Source organism: Panthera leo, chromosome A1 (genome assembly GCF_018350215.1).
Source record: "Panthera leo isolate Ple1 chromosome A1, P.leo_Ple1_pat1.1, whole genome shotgun sequence".
Taxonomy (NCBI): domain Eukaryota; kingdom Metazoa; phylum Chordata; class Mammalia; order Carnivora; family Felidae; genus Panthera; species Panthera leo.
The window spans coordinates 20,095,306-20,114,147 of record NC_056679.1 but is presented as its reverse complement, the minus strand read 5'-3'; the positions used below and the strand labels follow the sequence as shown (position 1 = coordinate 20,114,147).

At 47.4% G+C, this 18,842-nt stretch overlaps 1 protein-coding gene across 1 annotated transcript in view; it reads left to right on the top strand.

Annotated features, from left to right (window-relative positions):
* FAM124A (family with sequence similarity 124 member A) overlaps positions 1-18,842 on the top strand; it is a 98,601-nt gene that overhangs the window by 24,852 nt on the left and 54,907 nt on the right. Inside the window, exon 3 of the mRNA XM_042909712.1 lies at positions 3,704-4,437. Coding sequence (XP_042765646.1) covers positions 3,704-4,437 — 734 coding nt within the window. The remainder of the gene's footprint in view (positions 1-3,703; positions 4,438-18,842) is intronic.

Sequence of the window (18,842 nt, the reverse complement as noted above, 5' to 3'; positions counted from 1 at the left end):
AGCCAGGTGAGCAGAAGAGCAAACAAAGAGAAAAACCACAAGAGCCCATGAATTCTGATTTGTTTCTTAAGCCACCATGATGATTTCCACTGATTCAGATCTATATGGGGGCACACACGTATCAGATCACTGCATGAAAGCGAGAATACAGTCGAAAGGTAACTTGATCCATCCTTCAGTTCAGCCCATGACCTCAACAGCGCATAGGTCCCATTGCTAACAGGACATCCCTCCTGACAGTCGTTCCGGCTGTCCGTCTCACCAACATGGCCAAAGTGGAACTCCTTATCTTTACCCACAAATCTGCCCTTCTTCCTCTATTTTGTGTGTCTTAGTTAAGCTTCGATAACTGACCAGTTACTCAAGCCAGAAACATCATGGTACACTCCTCTCCTGCTTTCCCTGCCTCCCATCCCAGGCCTGTGGGCCCCAAAGCTAGTCCCCTGTGCCTCCTCAAGAGCCTGTGAATCTGGGCCTTTTCTGTATATCCACTGAACCTGGAAATATTGCTGTGTAACAACCACCCCCCGCCCCCAAACACTGGCTTGAAACAACAGTCAATTCTTATTTCTCACATGTCTTAGGTGCTCCAGACCAGGCCCAGCTAGGTGGCTCTTACCATGTTTCTTCTGTGGGTGTATGAGATTGGCTGATACAGGCTGGACTCAGCTAGGGCGGCTGTGATCCATGTGTCTCCTATCCTGCTTTCTGGCACTAATGTGCTAGCCTGAGCACATTCTTCTCAGGGAAATGTCAGAAGCACAAGAAGGCAGGCCCCAACACACGTCACCATTGTGTCTTTCTGTTGAGCAGAGTTAGACATATGGTCGAACCCGAAGTCAAAGGGAAGGGAAAGCACTTCACCCATTAGTGGGAGGAACTATAAAGTCCCATGGCGGAGAGCAAGGATACAGGGCAGGAAAAGAACGAGGGCCAGTAACGCCATCTCCTCCAAGGCCAAGTCTTGTTATCTGTTGTCTAGGCTGTTTACTCATTTTATGACTTCTCACTTGGCTTCCCCCTGACTGGATTCCAGCATCCCTTTATTAAAACTTTCCACTGCCCCTTATCACTACCAAATTGAGCTAAAGCCCTGTACAACTTGGCTCCAGTCCATTTTTCCCCGCTGCGTCTGTTACCACGTTTCAGAATTACTCACCACCCCCTTCCAAATGTGCTTGTTTTTTTGCACCATTCTGTGCCTTCATAAACAGTCTTCCCTCTTCCTGCAGTGATCTCCCCCACATTAGAGGTTATTATGAGTGAGATGTTGTTTACCCTTCAAGGCCCAGTTCAGAAAACTCCAGAAAACCTTCCCAGAAGCAGTCTGGAAGAAAAGTTGCTCCGTCCTTTGTCACACAGTAGTAAATTGGAAGGACATCACGCTCATATTTAACTGGTACAAGTTCAAGAATACATGCTCAGCCATAAGGGGCTGGAGTTATATAATTTCACCCACCATTCTAGTCCATGATCATGGAAGTGCTGAGACTTGACTTTGCTGTTACCTTGGCCATCCTTATGTTCCAGAAGCCTCTCGCAGGGGGAAAGGCACAGCCTGCTGAGTAGGGATCTGGTGCTTACTGATACAAGACGATTCTTTTATAACATAAGCCATGCGGCAAGCCTGTTATTTCATCTGGGGTTCAGCCAGAGGAACACCTGTCTGACTATGCTGTCTTGTTACAAGCAGGACCTTCAGTGCCATATTGGAAATTTAAGGGACTTTTCAATAGTAGTATTGTCTATAGGTAATTTTTAGCGCAGGGTAACCTTAGACTCTAACCCCTGCCTAAGATGCTACTCTGTTGTGTTTCCTATAGGCATATATCAGATTGACTTTTAATTTTTTATGACTGTATTTACGACGTTTGCATTTGTGACTTAATGGTTCTTTAGAAGGCTGCTGTTGTGGTTGTCCGGGTTATATCCTGCACACTTCTAGGGGAGCAGCACCATTCACACGGGGGCCTACGTAGACAGACTCCCATGGTACTCGATGACACCAGCTTCCTCGTCTCTCAAGGGTCTGCAACATACTGATTCCTCAACAACTGCGTAAATAAATGAGTAAACAAGAAAGGCCACAACAGACTGAATTCACTGTTCCCAAGTGAAATAATCTAACAGCCGGAGTTGGGATAGAAATTCAGACAGGTTTTGATCCAACAGAGTTAAAACCGTGTTATTACAGGTGAATATAATGAAATATACCTGCAAGCCCATTTGGCATGTCTTGAGAGCCTAGAAAAAAAAATTGACTTTTCATCCTGTGAATTGATCGAGTTTATTGTTCCTAAAAGCACATCACGCTTCTCAAACGTTATTGACTGCATGATTGACTTCGGTCTAATACCCTAGTGGACATTGTGAGGCATGTGTGTGATGACAGATCTACATTCTAAATGAATCTTGCCGCTCCCCACCCCCCACCCCCCCAAGCTGCAGTGGACTTAAAGATTTCTTGATTTCCCTTGGATGAATCATAAAGCCTGTAAAAATGCAAATAGAGTTACCTTTTAAAAGAACAAGTCTCTTTTTTTTTTAATTTTTTTAATGTTTATTTATAAGAGAAAGAGAGAGAGTGTGAGCAGGGAGGGGCAGAGAGAGAGAGGGCAACACAGAATCCGAAGCAGGCTCCAGGCTCTGAGCTGTCAGCACAGAGCCCAACACGGGGCTCACAAACCGTAAGATCATGACCTGAGCCAAAGTCGGACGCCCAACCAACTGAGCCACCCAGGCGCCCCAAGAACAAGTCTTATATCAGGCTGAGAAAATGTGCTCAATATTTCCGAATTAGAAATACACCAGTGTGGCCAGCAAACTTTTCACCCTGTGGGGTAGCGTTGCCAAGTTAAATGGCCAACCTCCCACTTGAATTCAATGCTCCCAGATGTTCTTTCTGCCAGAGACATCGGGAAGGTACACACCCCGTTCAGGATGTGTGGGCCCCTGAGTGGACGTTGCCGAAGGAGAAGCCCATAAGATAGCATTAAGCAGGCAGCAATGGCCCCATCATGCGCCCCACCCCATCCCTAACGACAGCCCCAGTAAGCAGCCTCAGCAAGAACACTGTGAGAACACTATGCTCCCCGTGCACAGTCCCCTCCCCCACCCCCATGGTTGCTCCAGCAGCAAGGTGGTCAGGACCAGGCTACCCCACCTGATCAGCCTACTCAAAGGACACAGCGAGCCTCCCCTGCCAGGGCTTTATCTGTCAGAGTGAGTACCTGGCTCAGCACCTAGCAGGAAGTGTAAAGAAAGGATTCCATAAATGTTTGTTAAATGAGTGAACAATGTAAACCAGCAAAACAAGCCAATCAGAGGAGTGTAGTGTTACAGGGACCTTTCGTGGGGCGAGGCCCTGCAGCTCCTTTGGGAAATACTAAATGGCCTACGTGCACTTAATGCGGCCGCGTCTCTTCTAATGGGCGTGCTGTCCCTTCCACATCCGTGGAGATTGGACTTTCTGCCGCCTAATACAAAGTAACACTGGACCAGATGAAGTCCGGCACTGGGGACCTCCTAGCACCGGCCAGCGTGGGAACTTCCCAGCAGTAGTCAGGTCTCAGCTTCTCGGCTCCGAACGATCACGGAGTCGGCGCAGTGACGATTTAGCCTCTCCTCCCGTGAAAGCCTTGCATGTCATCACGGGACGCCTTTAATGACACGGCCTTTTCGTTTCTCTCTCTGCGCCCCCCAGGTGAGCTCTCCGTGGAGGAGGCGCAGGACCCTTTCCTGGTTAGCATCCACATAATCGCAGACCCAGGGGAATCCCAGCCCCTGCAGGAGGCCATCGACAAGGTCTTGGCCTGGATCCACCCGGACCTGCAGCTCTTCCGGGTCTCGGAGAGGCGGGCGCCCCGGCGGCGGAGGAAGCCCTCGAAGGTGGCGCAGCCGGCGCTGGCCGTGGTGCTGTTCCTTCAGGAGGAGTACGGCGAGGAGCCCATCCTGCAGCTGCACCGCACGCTGCAGCGGCCGCCCTGGCGCCACCACCACACGGAGCGCGTGCCGCGCAGGCTCCTGCCCTACCTGCCCTGCAGCCAGGACTTCTTCACGCTGGCCCCCGGGACGCCGCTGTGGGCCATCCGGCCCGTGCACTACGGCAAGGAAATCGTGCGCTTCACCATCTACTGTCGCCACGACAACTACGCCGACATCCTCAAGTTCTACGAGCTGATCCTCCGGCGCAGCCCCAGCCAGAAGAAGACGGACTTCTGCATCTTCCCCATTTTCTCCAATCTGGATGTGGACATCCAGTTCTCCCTGAAGAGACTGCCCTGTGACCAGACCCCCGTCCCCACCGACTCCTCGGTGCTGGAGTTCCGGGTCAAGGACATCGGCGAGCTCGTGCCTCTCTTGCCCAACCCCTGCAGCCCCATCAGTGAGGGGCGCTGGCAGACGGAGGACCTCGACGGGAACAAGATCCTCCTGCAGGTACCTGGGGCGGAGGGGGGTGTGGAGGGGGGGGAAGGTCTCTGTCTGTCTGTGTCTACCTCCCTGTCTGTTTTGGGGGAACAGAGAAACCAGGGGGTTGGCTCTGCCAGAAACTCTGGTTAGTACCTGGTAGAGAGCAATGAGCTAAGAAACAAAAAGGAGGGATCAGTGGCCCCCTGTCTGGCTCTTAGACGAAATCGAGGCATCCATACTGTGCCCGAACACAAGAGGAGGCATCAAGGGTTCTTTGCATGGGTTGTTTTCACTTCACCGCCTTGGCTCTGTGCCTCAGCAAGCAACTTCCAGGTCCTCTGCGCCCCTCTTCACCCACTGTTTGAGCATCGGCTAAATGCCAGTGACTCCTGGGGATTTCAGATGAGCTTATATCCCAGGGACCTTGCTTGTTATGGAAGGTTCCTGAATCTACTCCCTCACACTTAGGGAGTTTTTACCAGTGCATTCTTCCCTTCCACAAAGGACTTCAGGAAAACCCAGCTCTTTGAAAATTGTAAACTGTATTGACATTCCGTAGAGAGGATGTGCTTGTTTTCTTCTTCCCTTTAGTGTCTCCCCACCTTCCATCCCTTCTACCACTAGGCAGTAAGTAGGTTGTTAGAATCAAGTGATCGCTTGAAAAATTACTTTCTCATAAATATTGTAAGGAGTAAGTGATGCCTTTGGAGTTTTTGGTTTCATTAAGTCTGGGAGGAGGCGAGTGAATACATTTTAAGGAAATGGATGCAGTAGAAAGTCCTGTTCTGTGGTTAATCCTTCACTCAATTGCTGGATCCCTTTCTCCTCCCATCCTTCCAGTGGCTGTCTGACACCCTTTCAGGATCATTAATCATACTCTAGAATTCAAAATGCAGCAGGTAGATTTAAGAATGTCCTGCACTTGGCCCTACCTGTACATGCTTTCCAAACCCAGACTTTCTGGAATTAACATGTAAATCAGTTCCAAGCACATAGGACTTTGTTTCTTTCTTTTTTTTTTTTTTAATTTTTATTTATTTTTGAGAGAGAGAGAGCGCGCACGCGCGCAAGTTGGGGAGGGGCAGAGACAGAGGGAGACACAGAATGGGAAGCAGGCTCCAGGCCCTGAACTGTCTGCAGAGCCGGATGCAGGGTTCCAACTCCAACTGTGAGATCATGACCTGAGCCTAAGTTGGACACTTAACTGACTGAGCCACCCAGGTGCCCCAGGACTTTGTTTTTCTGAAAAACCCCTGGCCTGGGCATCTCAGTTTTCACATTTGGCTACCTAGAAGGAGAAAGTTGATAGCGAATTAGGGGCCATTATCTTGAAATCACCTCCTGAAGATGCTGATTGTAGTTACTTGAATCACAGGTACAGCTTCATAGTTCTTGATTTTGACATTAAGCATCAGAACTGTAATCCACACATCCCAAAATGAAGTGAGAATTTGGCACATGTCAGATAGCTGGTTAAAACTTTAGGCGGGCCACACTGCTCAAGTCAGAAAGATCACCTTGAGATATTTACTGTTTATGGGACACAGATACTTTTCAGTTTTTTCTTTGAACTATACAGATAAGAAACTAAATAATATTGCTTTATTATTCAGTGAACTGAATGCTAGCTAATTGTCTCTTTTGAAATGTGAGAAAAAACTTGTGTTTGAAGATTGCCGATGCTTGTATGCAAAATATAATGCAGTTGAATAAGTAAAAGTAAATGGAAGGGTTTTGTTTATGCTAAAAGACCAAAATGAATATGATTGTTTTGAAGGGACTCCTTCTTTTTTTTCAGTAATTAGAATACTTTTTCTCTTGAGGCCTGTAATAACGGAAGTGAAAGAACAAAGTATAAAAACTTGGCCTGGACTGTGCTCAGAGGAACCATTGAAAGAATATTTCAAAGATTCACACATTTAAATGGTTATAAAATCTGTACAGGTGCAGGCTTTTGAAGTTAGAGCATCAAAGTGTGAAAAAGGTAAGAAAAAAGATTTGTATCTTGGGTCTCAGGAATGCAGGCCTTTGTTCCATATAGTAATATGTCGAGGAGGCAAATTAATGTGGACAGAAATGACTAATATTCGCCCCCCCATAATTCTTGATTATGGCCATTTGTACAGGTTACTGTGACAGAATCAGTGCAGAAAGCAACCTTCTGCTCTAGCATGAAATATGCACCCGCCCATCTCTTTAAGTTACTTTTAAAATAAAAATGTACGTGTCAGTCTTTAGCAACATTAAGATAGTTAAGTCATGGAGAGAGGGACCTGCCTGGAAGAGTACCTTTTAGCCACATCATCCTTAGCAGTGTATGTCTCCCAAGTTATATTTTCAATTATAATTTCTAATATAAATGCTTTTGTTCAGTTGGGTGGAGTTACCATACACTGAAGCAAATCTTGGGTAGTTTTTAGTTGCTTTCTTAAAATACAGATTGCATTTTATTTCCTCATCCTGCCCTATTAACATTCCGTATTCCAGAGAACTCTTCCTTTGATTTAATTCCCCTGGAAGAGACGGAAGGTTTTTTCTGGGAGTTACCCAGCCTTTTATAAGAATTTGGAAATGTTTTGGTTTTTATTTGTTTGTTTTTTAATTAAGTAGGCACCACGCCCAACATGGGGCTTGAACTCATGACCCTGATACCAAGAACCACCTGCTCTACCCACAGAGTCAGCCAGGCACTCCTGGAAATGTTTTTTACTAAAATACAATAAGATGGAAAGAAAGACCTCCTCCTCCTGAAACTCCTCTCTCCTTTCTTGGCACTGCTTGATTCGGCGGGGGAAGGCAGGGAAGAGGAGGGTGGGGAGTTGCTTGCACAAGTTGCCCGAGATCCCTCTGGAAAATGCATCCTAGAAATTTCCATTCGTGCTCAGTGACACTAAAATGCAGCTTTCTGGAGTCACGATCCGAGTTGTCTGAATCTTTCCGCATCCCCTAGAGCTAAACTAACATTGTGTGTTGGACACAGCAGGTTCTCTTTATAGGTTTCCCTTTACTTTTTATTGAAGAAGAAATGATATAGTAAAAGTGCATATATCCTAAGTGCACAGCTCAGTGAGTTTTCACAAAGTGAACATTTGTGTAAGCAGCATCCAGATGAAGAAACGGTAGAGAAGGCTTCTTCCCCACTCCTGCAATGCCCTTCCCGCAAATGAACATATTAATTACTCCGTTTTGCAGCAAGTGGGGAAGAAGTATCTAGTCCAAGAAATTGGGAATGTGCATATGTTATCTTTTTTTTTGTACTTATAAGAATATCTGAAATTTTAAAAAGATTTAAGGTAGCTGACAATGATATATACCACACAAGAAGATTATTATAAATAATTAGACAGCAAAGGGATTTGAAGTAGATAGAATATATTGCTAGGAAAATCACATAAGCCAAAGGTGATATCAGGATGCATGCATTTCCCATAGAGTGTCTAGAGCTCATTGGTAGCCACTAGCCACATGTGGCCGTTTAAATTTAAACTCAGAATTAATTAAAATGCAAACTCCAGTTTCTCAACCTCAACACACTTCAAGGACTCGGTAGCCACACGTGGCTAGTGGCTACACTATTGACTAGCACAGATACATAAAATTGCCATCATCACAGAAAGTTCTGTTGGACAGCATCCTTCCAGGAGTAGTCCTCATATTTGATTTAGAGTTATCTAGCAGCAGAAACACAGGGTACACTCATCAGTGACAGGACTTAGAGTCCATGGGGAAAAATAAGCCATGCCTAAGATGTGCAGGTTTGCCTCGTTCTGAGTCATGGGAGCAGTGCCACCCACACCTTCTCATGTCCACGGTAGGATCAACAGCCTGCCCTCACCTGTACCCCTAGTATAACTGCACCGAGACTTTACAGACCTCTTTCTTATACGGTGTCCTCAGAGTGGGCCGGGGTACCTTGCCAAGCATAGTGTGGAAAAGCCACCGCACAGAGGGTGGGCAAAACAAGGCAGTCTCTGCCAGCAGCCCCTGGGCACTTGGCTTAATCCTAAAAGGAGGGATACATCTTCAAGCAGTCTCCTCAAGTTTGTTTCTCCGAGGCCTGAATGGAGGGCCACCTGCCTCCTTTGGAGGCCCTGCCATGGGCAGGGCCAGAGCTGTCCTTAAGGAATGATTTGGGATGCACCCAAACTCACACGCAAAGCACAGTTGAGGGCGCAAGGCTCGGTTGCTCAAGAGCAAGTGACTGCAGCTTCAGACTGGGGAACGTTGACAGCATCTTCAAAGAAGCAAGGTAATTGAACAATGCTGTCGAAGGCTTTGGGAGTCTTATTCCATAGGGGATGGTCACCAGCTGTTCTTTGTGTCCGCAAAAGGCAAAAGAGGAAATCCGTTTGGACAAAATAGGTCAGGTAAGATTTGAAGGGCAAGAAATCAGGGGCACCCGCTGATTTCAATCGGTCGGTTGGGCGTCCACCTCTTGATTTCGGCTCAGGTCAGGATCTCACGGTTTCTGAGTTCGAGCCCCACATCAAGCGCCGTGCCGACAGTGTGGAGCCTGCTTGGGATTCTCTCTCCCTCTCTTTCTGCCCCTTCTCTGCTCATGAGTGCGCACGCTCTCTTTCTCTCTCTCTCAAAAGAAAATAAACTTTTAAAAATGGGCAAGAAATCAGACACACAATTGTTGAGATGCCAGGCTCAACCTCTGAGACTCTCTTCACTGGAGAGCTTTTAAGGCCTCATCCATGCCAGCTACTTTACTTGTCTTCTTACATAGTGAGGGGATTGAGTGGACCACCAGTCTCGGGACACGGGAGACACCGGTGCTGTGAGGTCATGGGGACAGAGGCTGATGAGGATGCAGTTGAGGGACTGAGGGGGCTCCAGAGACTTCTTAAAAGTGCTTAATTGTGGTAAAAGACAGATAACAATAAAATTTACCATCCTAAACATTTTTTCTGCCTTTATTTTTTAAATTTATTTTGACAGAGAGAGGGCAATTGGGGGAGGGGCAGAGAGAGAAAGAGAGGGAGAGAGAATCCCAAGCAGGCTCCACGCTGTCAGCACGGAGCCCAGTGCGGGGCTCGAACTCACAGTCTGTGAGGTCGTGAACCCGAGCCAAAGTTGGAGGCTTAACCGACTGAGCCACCCAGGCGCCCCCATCCTAACCGTTTTAAAATGTGCAGTTCAGTAGTGTGAAGTGCATCCACATCGTGCCCACACCACCACCATCCTTCTCTAGGTCTCTCTTCATCTTACAAAACTGAAACTTTACCCATCACACAGCAACCCCCGCGCCGCCTCCCCCAGCCCTCGGCAACCTCCACTCTACTTTCTGTCCCTGTGAATTCGGCTACTTTAGGGACTTCACATAAAGGGAATCATACAGTATCTGCCTTTCCATGACCGGCTCGTTTCACCCAGCATAATGTCCTCAAGGGTCATCCACGTGGTAGCACATGTCAGGATTTCCTTCTTTTCTAAGTCTGACCGATATTCCCTCGTGGACATGCCCATGCATTTTGTTTATCCACTCATCTGATGGGTACTGGGGTCGCTTCCACCTTTGGGCTTTTGCGAATGATGCTGCTGTGAACGTGAGTGTACAAATATCTCTTCGAGTTCCTACTTTTGCTTCTTCCAGGCGTATACCCAGAAGTGCAGTTGCTGGATCGTATGGTAATTTGTGTTCATTTTTTTATAGGGAAGAACCACCATACTGTTTCCTGTAGCAACTGTACTATTTTCTATTTCTACCAACAATGCACAGGGTAAGACTTATTTTTTACCAAAGAAGAGAAAGCCTTGCTCTTTGTTTGTGAGGCCACAGCATGTCATTTTCTGCTCTAGGAGGTTGGAAAGAATAGAGCAAACATTGAGGTGAGACTTGTCTTATTATGATGCGCCCCATGTACTCTAGAACTAGACTCTACAGCAGAAATTCTTGACTTGCCATCCTTGGACCCCACGCACAGGTTGTATGCATGTGTTTACGTGCATCATTGGAAAAGGTGCATCAGATCTGCCTCTTTCAAGATTAACACTCTGCAGAGGCGTCTCATGGCCCTTGCAGGCCCTTCCAGACCTTCACCAAGGCCTAAGGCTTTACATCAGCTGGTCGCTACCTGCCTCTCCAGCTTTATCTCCCACTTCTCTCTCCTCTTGGTCCCTCATGCCTTCCATAATGGGCTGCTTTCTGTTCCTCCGATGTGGCAAGCTCACTCCTGCCTCAGGGCCTTTGCACCCAGTGTTCTCTCCACCTGGAATCATCTCCTCCAAGATCTTCTCATCATTTGGGTTTCAGAGATGCCTTCCCTGCTGCCTCACTTAAAGTAGCTCCGTTTGCCTGACCCCAGCACTCTCTATGATATTATCTTTTTTTTTCACATGCTTACTACCATCTAAAATTATTTTGTATATTTATCTGTTTACCTCTATATTATCTATCTCTACTACTAGATTGTCAAATGAATAAGTATATGAATGAATGTGATGTTGGGCAAGAGGGCCTAGAGCCATAACTGGAATCTCAAATGGGTCCATGACCGCCCTATAGCTTCTTACGTCTGGGTTGTGATCCCCTGTTGAAAACAAACTTTGGCAAACATTTATTAGATAACCCCTCTGTGCCAACAGTATCCCCGTCACCACCACCGCACCCCACACCCCCCTTCAGTAGCTCACAGGCCAGTGGAGGCAGCAGTCATGCAAACCAAAATATCCAGCAAAATGTTCCGGATGCTGTGATTTGAAATACTCACACAGGGCAGTATACGACACAGGCTTTGTAGTCAGATGAATTGGGATCAGACCCTAACTCTTTTACTTGCGAGTTGAGTAACTCCAGGCACGTGACATTACGTTGCTAAAACTCTGTTTTCCAATCTGAAAATACAGAATTATAACTCTTAACCATGCAAGGTTGGACATTTGGAAAGAATGCCTTTGAGCTACCTCTCAGTCAGCACCCATGAATCAGTGAACAGGGGCTATTGTTACACAAAGGGTGGATTGGTTGATGCTGGCCAGGGGTCAGATGGTCATGAGAGTCTTCTTAGAAGAACTGATGCCTGAGCTGAGCTGACTGAGGGTGGCCGTGGGTCTGGGGGTTTCAGGGGAGCCCCAGGGCAGCAGCAGACACAGAGACCCGGGCAGGGCTGCTGGGCCCAGGGCAGTGGTCAGGGTTCCGAGCTGCTGTCCTGAGGGCAGGGAGGCAGCTGGTGAGAAACCAGCTACTGGGAACGCAAACCACTCTTCAGATGCTCAGGACAGAGACGCCAGAGTCATTCTGGGCCTTCTCTTTCAGGAGGTCCCTGTTTATTCCACTTCCAGAATACACGCAGACTCTACCTGCCTCTCACCACTGCCACCTCAGGCCGGCTCAGCCGCTGGTGTTTCCCGGGGAGCCCCTGAATAGTGTCCTGATTTCTGCAGCTGACTCTCCACTGCACAGCTAGAGGGCCCTCTCAGACATAAGTGACACCGTGGGAGTCCTCTGCTCAGAGCCCCTGGGGGCTGCCCATCCCGCCCCACGTGGAACACAAGCCTGCTTCTCCAAGGTCCACTGTTCTTGCCTCGCCTGCCACACTCCACCCGGCCACCTGCCATGCTGTCTGTCCGGTGGAACACACTGTTCCGCTCTGTCCCCTCTGCCTGGAGCCACACAAGGGCCCTGTGGCTGCTCCCTCAGCCCCCTCGGGTCTCCGCTCAGCGTGCCCTCATGAGCAACGCCTCCCCAGCCACCCAATGAAAAACACCCGTTTCCTGTTCTCTGGCACACAGACGCTCCGGCTCCCTGCCCTGCCTTCTTTGTCTCCACTGCACTGTCACCTTTTTTTTTTTTTTTTTTTTAAAGTTTATTTATTTTTGAGATGGAGAGAGACAGAGCATGAACAGGGGAGGGGCAGAGAGAGAGGGAGACACAGAATCTGAAACAGGCTCCAGGCTCTGAGCTGTCAGCACAGAGCCCGATGCGGGGCTCGAACCCACGGAGTGTGAGATCATGACCTGAGCTGAAGTCAGACGCTTAACCGACCAAGCCACCCAGGCGCCCCAAGCACTGTCACCTTTTAACCTGCTCTCTAGTGACTGAGCATAAGCACCTTGAGGGCAGCGACTTTATCTGATTTGCCCACTGGTGAATCTCTAGCGTCCAGAATAGTGTCTGGCCTGTACTCGACGCTCAGTGTTTGAATGAATAAAAGAAGGAAAGACAGAAGGGGAGAGAGGTGGGAGACTTTGGGCTGTTTCGGACCTGCCCAGTGCAGGCAGACTGAGTGGTGGAAAGCCCGCACGTGGCTGTTAGGAGGAGGTTGGGGGCGAGGGGGATGTAGAGAGACAAGGACCCGGAGGAGGAGACTGAGACAGGAGTGTCCTAGCTGACTGTGGTGGAACTCAGGCCACTGAACACTGGGCAGAGGGCAAAGAGGAGGGGTGGGCGGCCTCCCCTGGCCTCTCCCTGCCCGTCCCCCTGGGGTGTTATCACCAACAGCAACTGGGGGGACTAGCAGTGGTCCTCGGCACCTTTGACTCGTGAGCACACATTGGTCGTGCTATTCCGTGTCCTTGTCCGAGGGACCCGGTGGGGGCCTGGGCATTCCTTCTAGCAGTGCTTCTCTAAGTTCAGCAGGCATGAAAATCACAGATTGTCGGGGCGTGCCTGCAGAGACTGTGGTCCAGGAGGTCCGGGGTGAGGCCTGAGATCCTGCATTTCTGACCAGCTCCCAGGTGCTGCGGCTGGTAACACCCTCTCTGTTCACCATACGCGGGATATTATAAGGCAGGACTACCCAGTGGCTGCTTTGTGTTCGATTATTGCTGCCTGGGGCGTGTCCACTTTGTAAAGTATATTATACTTGTACTTAATAGCAGGCTTGGGACAGAACACCAAGAACACAAGTCACAGTTTTGTGGTGATCATTTCCCAATACATACACGCATTGAATCATTGTGTTGTACGACTGGAATGAACATAATGTTACGTATCAGTTACGTATCATTCTTTTTTTAAAGGACAAAAGAGTCAAATTGCGGGAAGTATCTGGAGAGTGGGCAGAACTTCCTCACGCTGTTTTTGTTTTGTTTTGTTTTCATCAGAATGAAATTGCTACTGTGCTTTTTTCCTCTTAAAAAAAATATATTCTCTACCTCCCCTCAGTGACAAGAAGCCCACTGGAGCCAATTTGTTTGTTGAGGGTATTTTTTATTTTATTTTATTGAAGTGTGATTGACATATTAGCTTCAGGTATACAACAGCGATTCATTGTTTATGTGCCTTATGAAGTGATCCCCACGAGAAATCTGGCTGCCATCTATCACCATACAAATGTCTATGAGTTCATTTCTGTTTTGCTTTTGCTTTGTTTGCTTGGTTTTGGGTTTTTTTCCTAACATTTTTTTTTAATGTTTAATTTTGAGAGAGATGAGCAGGGGAGGGGCAGAGAGAGGGGGAGACAGAGGATCTGAAGCGGGCGGGCTCTGTGCTGACAGCCGAGAGCCCCCTGCGGGTCTCCAACCCACGAGCCATGAGAGATCATGACCTGAGCTGAAGTCGGACACTTAACCAGCTGAGCCACCCAGGCGCCCCTCTGTTTTGTTTAGTTTGTTTTCTTTTTTCACATGTCTCGTAGAAGAGAAATCATATAGTATTTGCCTCTGTCTGACTTATTCATCATATTATCCTCTAGGTCCATCCATGTTGTTGCACATGGCAAGGTTGCGTTCTTTTTTGTAACTGAGTAATATTTCTCTGTGTGTGTGCGTGCACAGTGCACGCACATGCGCATACTTACGTTGACCACATCTTTACCCATTCGTCTACTAATGCACACTTAGGTTGCTTCCACATCTATTGGAAAAACTGCTGCAATAAACATAGGGATACATATATTTTTTAGAATTAATGTCTTTGTTTTCTTCATACGCACACCCATGAAGCAGAATTGCTGGGTCATAGGGTAGTTCTAATTTTTTGAGGAACCTCTATACTGTTTTCCCCAGTGGCTGCACCAATTTACATTCTTACCAACAACGCATGAGGGTTCCCTTTTCTCTACATCCTCATTAACACTTGTTATTTCTTGTCTTTTTGAAAATAGCCCTCTGATGGGTGTGAAGTGATAGCTCATTGTGGTTTTGATTTGCATGTCCCTGATGATCAGCAATGTTGAGCATCTTGTCATGTGTCTGTTGGCCATCTGGACGCCTTTTTAGGAGAAATGTCTATTCAGGTCCTTTGCCCATTTTTTAATTGGATTGTTTATTGTTTTGATATTGAGTTGTAGGAGTTATTTATATATTTTGGGTATTAATCCCTTGTCAGACATATGATTTGAGAGATCTCCCACTTAGTAGGTTGCCTTTTTGTTTTGTGGATGGTTTCCTTTGCTGTGCAAAACCTAAAACTGTTTTTATCCTGTTCCCAGCACTAAGCCTGATGTCCAGTGCACGGCAGCTACTCAGTAAACATTAGCTCCTCCCCCTTGGTCTCTAGTATTCTCAGGGTAGGGGTGCAGTGACCCAAAGGGCAAGGTATCTACTCACACCACGTGAACCAGAGGCCATCGGGCATGCCACTTGGCTCTACTCACAAGGTTTGTGGCTCCCAGTCCAGACTCTGAAGAAAATTACTGTTTTCAACCAACTACAGTGCCGATACTGGGCTATTTTATCTGTGCAGACTACCCAGGGTGGTTGAAAGTCGCCCCCTGAAAATCATTTCCCAGAGCATCGTCTGGCTTTGGTATTTCTGCAGAATGTGTAAGTGACATCATAGCTCTTTCAGGCTTGGAAGGAAGAGTAATTTTCTCTTTGGGGGGGGGGGGGGGGGTGGGGGGGGGGGGAGAAGCAAACTGTGATTTTAAGCCTTGGCAAGACTCAGAATCAGCTCTCTGAGGCAGAGGGAGGAGAATGAGGAATTTTAAGCATGTTTTCTGCTCTTAGTCTTAGAGCACCTTTCCTTTTGGCCTGCGTGTCTCACTTAGTTTATTTAGTTTGGTCTGTCCAGGGCTGTGCTCCCAAAGGGGTCAGGTTTGGTGGTAGATCTGGAAGAAAGTGCTGCTGTTTCTGCACCTGGCAAACGGCTCCCGGCCAGCTGGGCCAGTCCCCTCCAGGCCAACCTCACTGTGTCTGTAAGTAAACTGCAACAGAAACGGATAGTCTGGCACTCTGGGGAGCCGTCTGAGTCAGCAAACACCTCGAATGTCTCCTCTCAAGACCAGGAGAGTCCCTGGGCTCCAAGTGCACAGCCAGTCCAGACCATTCCATGGAGCAGGATGTGTACAAGTGTGGTGCGGCCAAGTGGGGTGTGGTGTGTATGCTCCGGAGTTGGGGCGCCTCCCTCTGGGGCCAGGGACAACAGGACCTCGGCCGATGCCTTCTGGGAGCCAGCCGTTAGGAGTTTGGGCTGCAGATCTCACAGATCCAGACTGAATCCTATTTGTCTGATACCCTGCCAGCCCTGTCAGCTTGGCCAAACCGTGAAACGCCACACCAAACACCTACTTGAGTCTCCAGTGACTTTTCCTCCTGTGTTAATAGACTTTTTTGTCACCTTCCAATTAGGCATTCTTTGATGTGTTCATTACTTTCTAAGTTTCCTTAGAAAGTAATGAAACCAAATTCCCCAAATTTACTTTTGGAAGTGAGAGTTTTTCTCAACGACGCTGTTGCTACCACCATAACGGAATGTTTTTGTGCATTTTCTTTCAGCTTTCGGTTTTTGTTTTATTTTGTTTGGGGTTTTGGTCACGTAAACCGTATACATCCATTTTCTTTAAAAACCTATTTTGTTCCCTTTCTCTTTCTCACCTGTCCTCAAAAAAAAAAATGTCAGCAAAGACATTTTGCTAAAGGGCTTCAGATCTTTTGGTTGATTTTCTCTCTCTCGCCTCCAACCTTCTACCCAACGAAATGGAAATTCAGATGTTACTTTGAGTTTAAGGAACTTTCTGCCTGATTCTTGGCTTCATGCCGGGAGAATGAGCCCCTGGACCCTCTGAAACTTTATGCTGAGGGAATTTCTGTCTCCCTCTTTGTATTCACATACAGCTTTGCCACCTGAGAAGCCTAGGTTCCACTAGTTTGGATTTTTGTCACCTAAGAGGAATCACTTTCTTCCCAAGGTGGTCTGGAAGGGGACATCTGGGAGGATCCAGTTAATATGTACCAGAGTGGCTGTCACAGAGCCCGCTCACAGCAGGCTCCAGTAAACACCTCCTTTTAAATAATAGCCCCACACTGCCAGTACCAACTGGCCTCAGAAGTTTAGAATCACCGCCCCCCCCCCCCCCCCAGGGCCATGGTGAAGTAGAGAGGGCTCCTGGACCCAGTATAGCCCCTGCTGATGTCCGTGGGAGCCAGAAGGTCTGCAGACCCTCGGGGGGGAGCCCTAACCTTTCCCACTGAGTGACCTTGGGCTGTGACCTTTCCTTCTGCTGTGTGGACCAAGGGTGGGGCAGGGTAATCAGTAGGTCCTGAAGGGAGGCAGGAAGGAGTGGAGGGTTTCAGTCACGGGGAGGGGCAGTGGCAGCAGGAGGAAGAGCCTGGACAACCCCCAGGCCTGGCCCACAGGGCTCTCTCTCCAGCCAAGTGAGCCTTTTCTAAATGGGCTTTAGACTCAGTGACTTGTAAGTAGGGGGGATGTGGTTAAAACTAGTGTAATATTCCACTTGGGCACACAAATATCTCCAATCACTTTGGGAAGGAGGCAAGCAAGCAGTATCCCTCATTTTACTTCTACTTACTGATAATATTACATAATCCTGCTTGGTTTTACTTTTTATTTCATTAATACTTCTTAATGTCTGTATTTGGTATATATAAATTATGTACTGCCTTACTTCTGCAAGTGTTTTAAGTGTGTATATCGCAGAATAGTTGTCTTGAGAGATCAGAAAACATATAGAGAAGGGCAGAGAAAAAGGAATTGGGGATTCATTGTTGAGCTTCCTGAAAGCCAAAGCAGAAAGAGAAGTACAATTTTCATTGTTTGATTTAAAAAAAAAAATCCAGATCTGAAAACACAAATGTTTCTGGGTGCTGAATTTCAGCAGGTTCCCTTTATAACAATCAGTCAAGATAACAGTGGATGGTCTTCAGCTATGACTTTTAGAAGATGCAGAAATGTTTTTTGTGTGGCCAGGGATAAAGTCGAGGATGACTGATGACTTTAGTCGCTGTAACCATTGCTGTGTTTAGGTGAGAGATGCTGTCCTGTTTGCTCTGGAAGTGTTTTAATGCTTGTTATTTGTCAAAGACTTGGGAAGAGGAAATAAATTATAGATGGCGTACATAAAACCTTATTGTGGCAGGATGAGAGCAACCATTCAGGTGGACCCATGAGGCACCTTCTTTCCCTGCCGCTTGTCCTTGTTCCTGTTCTCATAGGGTCCCTCAAAACCCAAGTCACCTTCTGCTGGTACATCCTTCGGGACTCAATCCTCACTCCTACCCAACACCCCCTGCCCCCACATATCAGTCCCCTTCTGTCACTGGGTTTGGTGGCTCATGCTTTAAGATGTGTCTCTGCTGAAACCAATGGCTTCTACTTAATAAGCATATATCTGCCTCTCTTGTGGATATATATCACCTTTAATCTCCAAAAGCTGAGAATCCTTTTTTTTTTTTTTTTTTTTTTTTTTTTTTTTTTTTTTTTTTTTTTTTTACCATTTTGCATATTAGAAAAATGATTATCCTAGGTTTGGCCTCTGAGCCACAGTTTGCATTTGTATCCCATGTCTTCCAGAAACTTAACTCTATGACCCCGGGCAAGTTACATTCTCTCTGCCTCAGTTTCTAGATCTGTCAAGGAGGGTAATAAAAATAAGCACCTCGTAGGACAGCTGTATCAACCAGGGCTCACTCAGGCTTATGAGTGACCTACCATAAGGACTGTACGTAATCATGGGAACTGGCAGAGAAGGCTGTGCCCCTGGTGTTGGACCTGAGATTTCCCCAGATCTGATCAACAGTTAGGAGAAAAAGCTGAGGGGAAGTCAAGGTCAAAGGTGTGCTGGAATGGACCTGAAATGCACCTGACACCTGACCAGGGCCAGGAGCAGCTGACGATGGAGGTCCAGTGGGAGCCGGAGTCCACAGGCCCCAGGGGCAGCCACATGCCCACCAGGCAAGCAAGCAGACCAGCACTGCATGTACAAGCCGCCACGGTGCCTAGCACCCTGCTCCAACCTGTAGAGCGTGAAAAATGGCTGCTCCTTCGTTTCCACCTCACGTCCCAAGCACATTTCTCTTGTGACCAACCTTACACAGAATCATACAGAGAAGGGAATTCCAGGAAACATAGTTTCCACATAGCTAAGTTGACCCAATGCAAAGCCGTGATGATTATGGGATGAAGTCACTGAAATACAGGGAAGGATCTTATTTTTATTCTTTTCTAGTTTTATTGAGATATATTTGACATATAGCACTGTATATAAGTATACAGCGTGATTTGACCTACATGTATTGTGAGATGA